Source organism: Rattus rattus, chromosome 2, assembly GCF_011064425.1.
Source record: "Rattus rattus isolate New Zealand chromosome 2, Rrattus_CSIRO_v1, whole genome shotgun sequence".
Taxonomy (NCBI): Eukaryota; Metazoa; Chordata; class Mammalia; order Rodentia; family Muridae; genus Rattus; species Rattus rattus.
The window spans coordinates 124316876-124330644 of NC_046155.1; the positions used below are offsets into that span (position 1 = coordinate 124316876).

Here is a 13769-nt window from a genome sequence, read left to right on the forward strand (position 1 = left end):
GGGAAGGGTTTGGAGGGAGGGGAGGGAGGCAGGGGAAATAATGCGATTCATTAGAATCCCAAGCTACAAAAGAAATACTTCTTAAAAATCTTTTATTTTGAGACAGAGTCTTGTTAAGTCGCTCAGACTGACAACTGAACTTTCTGTAGAGCAGACAGGCTTTGAAATTGTCAGTGGCTGGGATCCTAAGCTGGTGACACTTGGTAATAGACATATGTCTCATAGGTTTTACTCCTGAAGTTTAGCAAACAATGTATGACGTAGGAAATGTCATTATAATACATACTTCAAAGATGAAAAACTGAGCTATGAGGATAACTGTTTCTTCAAAACTGAAGTCAGAATGCAAGCACAGTGAGACTCTTGCTCTCACTCTCACTTAGCCTTCCTGCTCTACTGCTTAATGATATTTTTTAAATATTCAGGAATCAAGTATTGCTATGTATATGCATAGAAAGCATTATTTTGTCTAATTTATTCCTCTTCCATGTATCTATTTTGCTTTCATTTTTTTTCTAAAAGTCATATATTATTTAGGGACTAGTTTTTTGATAGTTGTTTTGGTTTAAAACTTGTTTAATGGCTCATGACCATAAACTTGACAGATGCAGGACTATTGGATTAAAGCCTTACTACTATCAAGCCCTAAGAAAACTTCATTTCTTCTGTAATCTATTTCTTCTGGGAGAAGTATAAATCAAGACGTGTGTGTGTGTGTGTGTGTGTGTGTGTGTGTGTGTGTGTGTGTACGCATGTGTGTGCCTGCACATGCGTGCACATGTATGATAGGGTTATTTACACATAAATACTCACATGGAATTACACACTCTTTAAGAATAAACTTAATAACAGACCCAAGTTCCATCCTATTAAAGGAAAGGCAGTAGTATCAGGTTTATAATGATGATGATGATGATGATGATGATGATGATGATGATGATGACAATAATAAAAACCATGATACATGAGACAAGGTTTTACCAAGAGTAAACTCCATCTGTTTGAAAGAATGTAGAGAAGGTGACTGGTCAGAATGTATGGAGAGGATTTGGCTGATGTCTTTGGACCCAGAGCAACTTCCTTTGATCTCCCATTATTTATGATGGAGTAGCATGGTCCTAGAAATGATGTTGAGTGCACAGGTACTGTGTCAGCCTGAGGGAACCATGAGCCCTGGTACTTGAACTTATTCACCTACATCCTATGTAAGTTTGACCAGGGTGAAAAACATATGACAAAATCTTGAGAGTTTCTTCAAGGAGGAAGGGTAACATTGGGATACTCATTGAAACTTTGAAGTCCAGTTTAAAGGCTCGTGACTTAATGTGGGGATGGAGGTACAATTAAGTAAGGATTATGGCACGATTGTCTCAGATTCGTGGACAATGGTTTTGAGGAAAGAGATTCAAATTGTTTTGGGTGGTCGCTTGATTGTTGCTCTATTTTATTTTCTTGGACAAGACTCTTGTGAAATAGTAAAGGTCATGTGAATGTGGATGGTCAGCTCCAGGTGCTGGGGTGACTTCTCTATCAATTTCAAGGAGTATGTGATTCCAGGTCAGATTTTCTTGCTCTTCATCCTTATCTCCTTCTCATCTTCTTTTGTCTTTTTCCCTTTTCTTTTCCTTCTCTAATACCTTTTGTTTCTCTTTCTTCTCTTTTCTTCTTCTCTTTTCTTTCTCTTTTCTTGCATCCCTCAACTTCAGCTACCTTCCTGTCTGCTTCTTGATTATTGAGCTTACAGATGTGAGGTAAAATTTCTGTATCCTCTTGAGGGTAGAAGCAAATCTTTAGAATTATTTGGTTCTCTTTGTTCCCCCAATGCATTTTATTTTTCTGCAGTTCTCAAATATTTCAATACTTAACTATTTATAGCCATGCCATTTCCTTAAACTGTATTTAAAACATAATTTTACTCTTTTACTTCTTTATTTATTATTTTGTTTTCTATTATATTCATCTTCCATTTCTGCTGTAGCAAATTATAAAAAAAAGTAGTGGTTTAAATGAAATTGAAAAAAAATCCCTCAAATAAGAAATTTGACATGGATCTCTTTAGGTGAAGACCAAAAAGTATTAGAATGTGCTCCTTCTGAAACCTGAGGGGGTCATTTTCTTGGCCTTTTTAGCTTCTGGAAGCTTCTTGTACTCTTCTGTTGATTGGGCTACCCTTTAGCCTCCATGCCAGGCTAGCAGGCTGAGTTCTTTTTGGTTCTCAGCAGCTAGAAAAGTGTGTTTGCTTTTAACCACTTATACTTACATGAACTCCAACTGGATAAGGCAGGATAGACTCCTTGTCTCATGGAAATCATAGTTTTAAAGTCTCTGTGCCAATTTAAAGTTAAGTACACATATTTATAGATGACTACATACATGTTTGGGGCACATATTTCTGCCCATGTATAAACATTTTCTCTACACTGCACACTGCTATAATATGTTCACAAATATCTTATATATTCTCATGATTAACTTGTGTGTCTCTGTGTGTGTTTCATTTACCTAGCAGGCTTGGTCATCAAGGGAAAAGGTCAGTTCCTCCTTTGCTCTGTTGATATCTACCCGGTTACAGGGAAAATTTGAGATCTTAAGTTAGATAATATTTATCCACGAGTACTCCTGTGTTACAGTGGGGCTGACTATGCCCTCTACAGTTCTTGAAGTCACTGTAAACAGAGGATGTTCACAGGGCATTTCTAGCATGTTTACAAGTGGTTCCCTTGTTATGGTTAGTGAAAATATCACCAGAGGTCTTAAAAGTTGTTAACTAGGTGTCCTTGGTTCAGTGGCTTTTCTATCTTCTGTTGTGTCTTCACCTAGTATTTAAATCTGGAAGTGTAGTAGAAAAAGAAAGCTGTTTTTGGTCAGTTTTTTTGTTAACTTAGCATCCCATGGGTACACTGCCTTTTGTTTTCCTTCAGGATGCTCATAACTTTTCATTATTGCCTTGACCCACTTTACCCTGTGCTTCTGGGGCCTTACAGTCTCTAGTGATCCTCTGTCCTTATGGTAACTGCACTATGGTGATAGGAGGAACATTTAATGTCATTGCCTTCTTACTTATAGTGCAGTGTGCAAACAAATTGCTTATGTAGATGCGTGCAGAAACAATGCTGTCCGTTCAGCCCACTAAACCTCTTCTAAGAACAGCCTCTCATCACTCAATGCTCTGTACACATCTGGCAGGTTGGGTTGGCAAAAGCACTTCCAATAATTCAGAAATTTAGAAAATGAAAGCTATTTCCTGTTTGAGCTATTAGATAAATATTAATAATACAAATGTCTGTTTTGTTTCTGTTCTAGACTCATCTTGAAATTCTGGAAAGAAGCATCGATCGCAGGGAAGTCTACTTCCGGCATGATGTTCTCTGCCAAACGCTGGGAGGGAATCCATGTCCATTGGTGACGATCACTGCCTTTCCTGAATCTAACAGCGCCGAGCATCTGGAACAGTTCCGTGAGTAAAACAATAACACTTTTCCCACAAATCTGGCTGAGACGCCCCTCTGCAGTCTTGAGAATGCACTGTCCTTTTTAGAACAGAAGGTCTATAATTGAGTGGGGCTTGTCTGTCTTGATAGAAATGCATCACTGAGTCTTCTTTATGATATGAAGAGTAAATGCTAATATCATTCTCTTGTTGAAGAATGTGGAAAATGAATTTCTGTCAGGGAGAGTAGGTGACCTGCTAGACTACAGAGCAGACGTCAGTGGTGATGACTTCCTTTCTCATCGAAAACAGACTCTCACTGAATCACAGAGGATCTAATCCAGGTTCTTCTCTTCCCATGCTCACTGTTCTGTTTCTCTCAGTCAGCCAGTAGGGCAAAAAAGGAAGCAGAATTTTTGAGACTTGGCTGATGAATCCTCTTGGTAACCTGAGTACCTGCACCTGAAAGTCTGAGGATGTAGGAGTTTGCAGCCAGTATATCTGAACTCAAAGCAAAGTCAAGTCAGGAGCACAGATAAACACACTGCCATCAAGACACATGTGGATGCATATGCAGTCATACAGACACAAAGATACCCCAATATACAGACCCACCACACCCTTTTAATACTTAAATCCCGAGTATATGTTTGACTGACTTGTTACCAATGAGCTTCAGACCTCTGTGAGGCAAGACAACAAAAGCGAATGAGGAAACAAAAAGAAATTTGGAAGATGAAAGTGAAGACTAGAGAATACAAGCCAAACTAATTTATCCCCAGAAAATAGCATTTTTCCCTGATGAAGTGCTAATGGTGTTCAGGTGACTCTGGTAGATACAAAATGTAATTTCTCACACCCCATCAACATTTGACAATGGCTGCTTAACAACCTGGCTAATCAACAGCTGATTATCCCATCGGACTTGACAAGGCCCTAAAATGCCTTAATGAATAGTAAGGGATTTAAAAAAAATTCTCTTATGTGTTTTATGAATTTAAGAGCAATTTCCCAGCAGCAGTAGAGCCCTCTCCTTGGCAGATGAGCCAAGCCTGGGAATTGAAGGTAGTAACCCAGGGCAGGCTTCAGTGAGTGATTATTTGTTTTAAAAAGTAGATACATATCATTCTCTGTTTTCCAACTTGGGTTTCTGGAGAGGAGAACATAAAAGATATCTGAAAATATACATTTATTTTAACTAATCACAAAAATACCCAGCAGAAATCATCCCCACTGATTCATACTTGATCTCCCCCCAACCCCTGCTTTCTTTCTGTTTTCAATTGAATTATTTCTTGGATTTAGGGTTTTTAGGGAATTCTAATCCTCTGGCAAATTAAGAGTAAGTTCTGGGTGCTATTTATGTAGTTAGTTAAAATGTATATTTTCACATGGTTTTCCTGCTTAGAACTGTGGTTTTGTTTGATAACTATCCTGTACCTTCACCATCTTTGAATTCTTTTTTTTTAAATTTTTTCATCTTTATTAATGGGTATTTCTTATTTACATTTCAATTGTTATTCCCTTTCTCAGTTTCCAGGCCAACATCCCCCTAACCCCTCCCCCTCCTCCTCCCCTTCTCTATGGGTGTTCCCCTCCCCATCCTCCCCCCTTAAATAGTTTCTACCTGGTATTTGTAGCAACACAGAAGGAAATTAAGGCCCTTGACTAAGTAAGTCAAGTCAGGCACAGAAAGACAAATAGTATATAATCTCATTTATATGTGGAAACTAGAATTGTAATTCCTAGAATTAGATACTCTTTTGGTAACTTATTTTTCCATTACTTACTTATTCACTTTACATCCTAATTGAAACCTCACTCTCCTCCCAGTCTCACCCTTTCAAAACCCTCCCCTCCTCTTCTCTGAAGAGAAGGAGAAGCCCCATACAGCCATGGGACAGCAAGTTGTAGCAAGACTAAGCATGTACTCTTCTACTCAAACTCAACCAGGCAGTTCAGCTAGGAGAAGGTTATCCAATGACAAGCAACAGAGTAAAAGACAGCATCCACTCCAATTTTTAGGGGACCCATAAAGACCAAGCTTCATATCTACTACAAATATGTGAAGCCCCTGGATGTTCTTTGGTTGATGGTTCAGTCTCTGAGTCCCAGTTTAGTTGAATCTGTAGGTCTTATGGTGTCCTTGATCCCTTTGCTTGGCCAATCCTATCACCTGCTCTTCCACTAAACTTTTTGAGCTCTGCTTGATGTTTAGCTATGAGTCTCTGCATCTGTCTCCATTTGCTACTGAATGAAGCCTCTCATCAGAAAGTTATGCTAGAAAAAAAAAGAAAGTTATGCTAGGCTGTAAGCATAGGAGAGTATCATTAATAGTGTTAGGGGTTGGATATCTCACAGGGGATGGGTCTCAAGTTAGGGCAGCCATTGGGTGTCTATTCCCTCCATCTCTGCTCCATTTTTATCCCTGTGCATCTTGCAGGAAGAACACATTTTGGGTGGAAGGTTTTGTGGGTGGATTGATGTCCCCCTTCCTCCATGGAAAATTCTACCAGGCTATAGGAGTTGGCCACTTCAATTTCCATATCCTTAGCAGCTAGGAGCTTCTGAAGGGGTCACCCCAATAGACTTCAAAGAGCCTCCCCAGTCTCAGGTCTCTGGCTATTTCTGGAGATGACCCTCCACACCATTTCTCTTCTCATTCCCAGGTCTCCCTTTTCCCCCAATTTGATCCCCATTCCCCTCCTCACCACCTCTCCTGCCCAATTTTTCCCTCCACCCACCTCTCAAAACTATTTTATTTCCTCTTCTGAGTGAAATTCACCATCCTCCCTTGGGCCCTCCTTTTTACTTAGTTTCTTTGGGTCTGTGGATTGTAGCATGGTTATCCTGTATTTTATGGCTAATGTCCACTTATAAGTGAGTACAAAACATACATGTCTTTCTGAGTCTGGTTACCACACTCAGGATATTTTCTAGTTCCATCCTTATGCCTGAAAATTTCATGATGTCTTTGCTTTTAATAGCTGAATAGTATTCCATTGTGTCATGTACCATATTTTCTCTATTCATTCTTCAGTTAAGGGCCATCTAGGTTGGTTTCAGTTTCTGGCTATTATGAATAAAGCTGCTATGAATATAGTTGAGCAAGTGTCTTGGTAGGATGTTGGACCATTGTTTGGGTATATGTTCAGGAATAGTGTAGTTAGGTCTTGGGATGGAACTGTTGCCAATTTTCTTAGAAATTGCCAAATTGATTTACAAAGTGGTTGTACAAGTTTGTACTCCCACCAACAATGGAGGAGTATTCCCTTTGTTTTATTAACATTTTAGCTATTCTGGCATGTGTAAGATAGAATTTCATGGTCCTCCCCCCTTTTTGTTTTGTTTTATGTTTTTTGTTTTTGTTTTTGTTTTTGCTTTTCCCTGATGGTTGAGCACATTGAACATTTCTTTAAGTGCTTCTCAGCCATTAGAGATAACTTTGTTGAAATTTTCTGTGCAGTTCTACACCCCATTTTTAGTTGAGTTGTTTGGTTTGTTGGTGTCTAATTTCTTGAGTTCTTTATAAATTTTGGACATTAGTTCTGTGTCAGATGTAGAGTTGGTGAAGATCTTTGCCCATTCTTTAGACTGACACGTTGTCCTATTGCTGGTGTCCTTAGCCTTGCAAAACCTTTTCAGCTTCATGAGGTAGGTTTCATTTATTATTTGTTGATCTTAGTGCCTGAGTTATTGGCATTCTGTTTAGGAATTGAACGTTGATGCAAAAATACTCAATAAAATATTCAGAAACTGAATTCAAGAACACATCATAAACATCATCCACCATGATCACTTATACTTCATCCTAGGGATGCAGGGATGGTTCAATATATGAAAATCCATCAATGCAATCCACCATATAAACAATCTGAAAGGAAAAAAACCCCACATGGTTATCTCATCAGATGCTGAAAAAACATTTGACAAAATCTAACACCCTTTCAGGTTAAATGACTTAGATAGATCTGGGTTACAGGGCCCATACCTAAATACAATAAAATCAATATAGGACATGCTAATAGCCAACATCAAATTAAGTGCAAAATTAAGACAATTCCACTAAAATCTGGGATAAGACAAGGCTGCCCCTTCTCTTTGTATATATTTAACAAAGCACTTAAAGTTCTAGTTAGAGCAGTAAGACAACTAAAGGATATCAAGGGGATACAAATTAGAAGGGAAGAAGTCAAAGTATTGCTCTTTGCAGATGATATGAGTGTATACATAAATTACCTCAAATATTCTAACACAGAACTCCTGCTGCTGATAAACACCTTTAGCAAAGTGGCAGAATACAAAACTCACTTGAAGAAATCAGTGGCCCTCCTATGACAAACAATCAAAGGGCTGAGAAATAAATTGAGGAAACAACACCCTTTACAATAGCCATAAATAATATAAAATGTCTTGGTTTAATTTTAACTAAGGAAATGAAAGACATGTTTGACAAAAACTCCAGTCTCTAAAGAAAGAAATTGAGGAAGATATCAGAAGATGGAATGATCTCCCATGCTCATGAATTGGTCGAATTAACATAGTAGAAATGACCATCTTACCAAAAGAAATCTACAAATTCAATGCAATTCCTATCAAAATTCCAACATAATTCTTGTGAAGGAGCAATTCTGAACTTCATATGGAAAAACAAAAAACCCATCATAGCTAACACAATCGTGAACAATAAAAGTACTCGGGGAATCACCATCTGTGACCTTAAGCTGTACTACAGAACAATAGTAATGAAAACTGCATGGTATCAGCATAAATACAGATAGGTTGATCAATGGGATAGAATCAAAGATCCAGAGGAAACCAACACACTTATGGACATTTGATTTTTGACAAAGAAACCAAAATCATACAATAGAAATTGAAAGCCTCTTCAACAAATGTTGCTGGTAGAAGAATGCAAATAAATCCATGTCTATAACCCTGCACAAAACTCAACTCCAAGCAGGTCAAAGACCTCAACATAAAACCAAAAAAAAAGCTAATAGAAGAGAAAATGGAGAATTTCCTTGAATACAGTCAACCCAACCCAAACTGTATTCACATGTCATGTGGGAATCTCAATTGCCTCCATCCAATTGACTAGTGGACAATGCAGGCACTTCTTACTTCATAATTGATGGGGGAGGGCTCCTTTCACCATAGATTATGTCAAGATTGTCCTGTGTTTAACAAGAATGTAAGTGAGCAAGTCAATGGGAACACCCAAGTAAGAAGTGTTCTGCATTTTCTGCTTATTTCCTGCTTCTAGTTCCTGTTCTATTTTAGATCCTGCCCTACTTCTCTCAGTGATGAACTACGAGATGGAGCAGTAAACCAAAAAACCCTTTTCTCCTCCAGTTGGTTTTGGTTAGTGTTTATGAGAGCAATAGAGAATCAAACTAACACAAGCTAAAGTAGCATTTTCCAGAGATTGGAAAGATTAATGGGGGAAGAAAAGAGAGAGGGGATGGCCTGTCGGTATGACAATGCTTTTGGGTAGGTACAGAAACTTGTAATGCTCCATGACACAGAGAAATAATTACAGCTGGTAGTAAATCAGTATAATAGTTGAAAGAAGCCAGTACAAATGTTTTTGAAATTGCTTAATATTTGAGGTGATTTATACATCAAATATTTTGATCAGATCATTGCTCAGTTTAAACATAGAGAACCTTCCTATTACTTTGTAAATATGTACATGTTGTGCATCTACTAAAAAAATTACAAAAAATAAAAATGAATGGCCTCAAGAAAGAATAAATAAATACAAAAATTTTGACAGGGGCCCCTCATTTACATTTTGCAATGGGCTTTGGAAATCATATATCTGATTCTGAGTGGTCCAAGGTTAGTTAAAACATAGGCTTAGCTGATGCTTTTGAATATTATCATTCTATTTCTCCAGATCATGCAAGAAAAATTACAGCTTGCTTTTTCTTATTTACTAACTAAACACACTTACACACACATGTGTGTGCCCACACATGTGTGAATGAGCACACACATACACACACACATACACACACACACACACACACACACACACACACATTCACCACACTATACCTTAATTGTGTGCATTCTGTGCTTACCTTAGTTTGGATTTCTATTTCTGTGATCAAACATCACAAAGGAAAGCAATCTGGGGGAGAAGAAAGGCTGTATTTCAGCTTACAGTTCCACAGTCCACTATTGAGGGAAGCCAGAGCAGGAACTCAGGACTGGAATCTGGTTGTGATGCAGAAGCCATGGAAGGATGCTGCTTAGTGGCTTGCTCCTATGGCTTGCTCATTCTACTTTTATCAACTCAGGACCACCAGTCCAGGGGTCGAATCACCGCATTGTGGGTTGGGACCTTCCACATTCATCATTAATCAAAACAATACCTCACAGACTTGCCTATGGGCCAATCTTACAGAGACATTTCCTTAATTGCAGCTCAGCTGTAGCTGCAGCTTGTGGCAAGTCGACATAAAATGAACTAGCACAGTAGCTGATTGTTACCTTCCACGGTGGGGATTAATTTCAGCAAACCCCATTTTCCAGGTGTCTTAGTTAGGGTCTTATTGCTGTGAACAGACACCATGATCAATACAAGTTTTATAAAGGACAACATTTAATTGGGGCTGGCTTACAGATTCAGAGGTTCTGTTCATTATCATCAAGGTGGGAGCATGCCACATCCAGGCAGGCAGGGTGCAGGAGGAACTGAGTTCTACACCTTCACCTGAAGGGAGCCAGGAACAGACTGAGCATCCCCAGGCAGCTAGAATGAGGGTCTCCAAGCCCATCCCCACAGTGACACGCTTCCTCCAAGAAGGCCACACCATCACACCGTCTAATAGTGCCACTTCCTGGGCCAAGCATATGCAAACCATTACAACAGGCATGTCAAATGGGACTCACGGAGTTCAATACCATGACCAATGATGCTGCCATAGTTCCAACCTTGTAATTTTCACTCCAGAGTCTGTAAGCAAAGCAAATGTGTTGATTCTATCATCATGCTGCCCATCAGTATCCTGGCTTCACTCTCAATAGGATCATCCTTTGTTCCCTTTTATACTCTGTCTGTAGTTTAATAGGAAGTGGGGTAGTTGTGGCAACCCATATTAAACAAACCAGATATACCACTCTCTAGCTGCTGACAATGAGCTTCATTTAGTTTTCTCTACCTAATGGTAAATGTAGATGTTCTAGGTAAAGGAGCAGAAAGGCACAGAAGAATATTCTTTTGACTTAAGATCTTTCGTTAGATCCTTCACATCGCACCACAGAGCTTGGGTATAGGGTCTAGACTTAAATGTGTGTGTGTGTGTGTGTGTGTGTGTGTGTGTGTGTGTGTGTGTGTGTGTGCAGGAGTCATAGACTCTGTACAGTCATGTAATTAAAATATTTTGTTATATTTTACTTCTTTGACAATTTATGCATATATACAATATATCCTGATCATATCTATCTTCCACCCCTTTCAGTTTCTCCTGGGATCTCCCCAACACATCTTCCTCCCAACTTCATTATTATTTTTAGCATCATTATATTTAACCTACTGAATTCAATTAGTGCTGCCCATATGCACATGGCTGTAAGCACATTTTGCAGTGCATAAATGCCATCTCTGACTCTGTAAAATAAGAATAACCCAACACAGTATAAACACCACCTTCTCCAAAGTGCAATTAACCACACCTGTAATTCAGAAGTAAAACCACTTAAGGTCCTTTGAACCATAGAATGCGATATATTGATTTAGAACACAGCAAATGAGTCAGAGGCTCCGGGTTCTTTACCTCTAAGCCTCCCGCCAGGTGAGCTTAAATTGTCTCACTTGCTTCTTCCCCCAAGAGGGACTGGGTCAGCCTCAGTCAGATGTGTGTTGTTTAGCTGTGATGTAGCCTGTTTCTGGTTCAGTGGCCGCCACTCACCTTTCATAAGGAGGGATTTGTGCACTGAAGGGTTCTCCCACTGGGTAGGATTATCACTTGAGTTTGATTTTAGAAAGCCAAGAATAGGAGCAAGGCTATGGTGCCCAAGGAAGATTCTCAAGGCTGATTCCCTTGAGCCATTTGTTGTAAAGGCCCAAGAACTTGAAATTTTAAAGGACGATTTATTGATTAGTTTTACTTCTTCCTTGGGTGTAGACTCCAGAGAATCACCCAGAGGCATTTATTTGGTTTGATTTATTTTTTCATTTTAAAAAAGTTATTTTCCTGGAATTGTTTCACTTTACTTTCTTGATAAATATACTTTAAGTTCAGTTCTTACCAGATTTACTAGCTGTACACTTCATCTCTGCTTGGAGACATGAAGATGATAGTTTCCTAAAATGTCCCTAAGAGAAGACTCAAGGCTTTGTACCAGAGACTTAAACCCTCAGAAGCAAGATATTGGTGGATCTTTAAGAGTTTCACCCATATCTGTACTTCTCTGTAGGATAATGGTTAGGAAGACTAGGAAAGTGTCAGTCAAGTCATTAGAGAGGAGCTAAGCTTCAGGAGAAATTGAAGATGTGTGGGGAGCACTTCTGGAGTTAACTTTAAATGACTTCTTGCTTGTGATTAATCATGAATGAGTCTGCAGATATTTGTTTTTGTTTTTAGTTAAGATTGACTTTATACCCTGCCACGTTTCTCTTCTTATGCATATATCCTTAAGAGATTGTTTTAGTCTGAAGGAAAGGACCTTAGTCAAGCATAGATACTGTGTCCATAAACTTGCCATGTAAGCATCTGTGGTCATTGCTTATCTTCCTAGAATTGGTCATGCTCTGTGTTGCTTGCCTTTCAAATACACAGAGAATACACTTGTTCACTGGCATAGCATTGACCATACAGCCCTCCCATCTCTGTCTCTTGACCTTCTTTCTGCCTTTCCTATAATCTGCACTCCCTCAGTCAAGGTTCCCATATTGGCTGACCGACTGGCTCTAGCAAAGACTAGAAGATCATGAACAGCTCAGTTTAGAATCATGGTTCAGGAGAAATGTGTGAGGCACTAGAGAGTTAGGGAATCTAGGTCCTTCCTAACTGACAAAGTGTGGGTTCTCCAACAAACTTGGGCTATTAATTAGCTTAGGTTCCTTCTAACTGATAAAGTCTGTGCCACCTAGGCAATGCAGGGCATATAAGACACATGTAAGGCACAGCAGATGGAGAAGGATGAAGAGTAAATAGAATAGAACAGGGTGAGACAGATACTCTAACAGGATGGAACAGAAGACAGCTAGCTCATGAGCAGGCTTACACATAGTTTTGGTTGGCAAGATCAACCCAGAAAACTCTTTCTCATGTTTTCTGAGGCTAGAGCCCATTGGTTAATGATGGTTTAGCACAATTACACCTACTCCAATTAAGTTTATTTTTAACGTGTATGATAATAAGCATCGGGTCCTTTGAACAGAAAAGGTTTTATCTTCAGTCTGTACTTGTCAAAAGTTTATCGGTGTGTTTGTGTTTATCTGTCTGTCAGCAATTCTTGGATTTGAACTGAGAGAAGATGCTGAAGTGTAGCAGAAATTGAGAGCACTTTGAAGTAAAGAAAGTCTCGCGTGGTCATTATTCACACAGATCTTAGTGGAAGTGGAGAGGAGTCTTGGGTCTCATTACTTATCCAAACCTTGCAAGGAGAGTGGTTCTACATTTTTCTTGACTCAGCCATTTCCCCAATCATTCCTGTTTTTTCTTTTTACGAAAAAAATATGCTGGCATTGTGTGCATATTAGTCTTCTTCCTACACCTCCTTCTTCCCACACCTCTGGGAATTGAACCTATGGACAAGCCTTCGACTGCTCGATTGCCAAGTGATCTCCCAAAAAATCCCCCTTTAAGAATAAATATAAAATATTTAATTCATTCTTTGAAGATTTAGACATGAAGATTTTAAACAATCTAATTTAATCATATCTACTCACCACTCTCTCAACTCTTCAAGGACAACTCCATGCTCTACATTCGTTTTTCAACTTCATAGTCAGCTTCTTACAAAAACTGAGTTTAATTAGTGCTACTCATATGTATATCTTATATGTGTAAGTGTATAGGGCCAGCTTCTGCTGCAAACACCTCTGAAAAATGGACTCTCTTTCCCCCAGTAGCTATAAATATTAGTGATGTTCCCTGGTGTGTGTGTGTGTGTGTGTGTGTGTGTGTGTGTGTGTGTGTGTGTGTGTGAGAGAGAGAGAGAGAGAGAGAGAGAGAGAGAGAGAGAGAGAGAGAACCCCATTTTGCACTTTGACCAGTTTTGAGGCTCTGCATGAACCATTATCCACTGTGAAAATATTTTCTGAGGACAGAAAGCTTCACTAACCTATGGGTATATGAAGTATTTAAAAGGCAGTTGGATG

At 39.0% G+C, this 13769-nt stretch overlaps 1 protein-coding gene across 1 annotated transcript in view; it reads left to right on the plus strand.

Annotated features, from left to right (window-relative positions):
• The window catches only part of Agbl1 (ATP/GTP binding protein like 1), a 438823-nt gene that overhangs the window by 293785 nt on the left and 131269 nt on the right, over positions 1–13769 (plus strand). The window contains exon 17 of the mRNA XM_032895109.1: positions 3304–3457. Within this exon, the coding sequence (XP_032751000.1) occupies positions 3304–3457 (154 nt within the window). The remainder of the gene's footprint in view (positions 1–3303; positions 3458–13769) is intronic.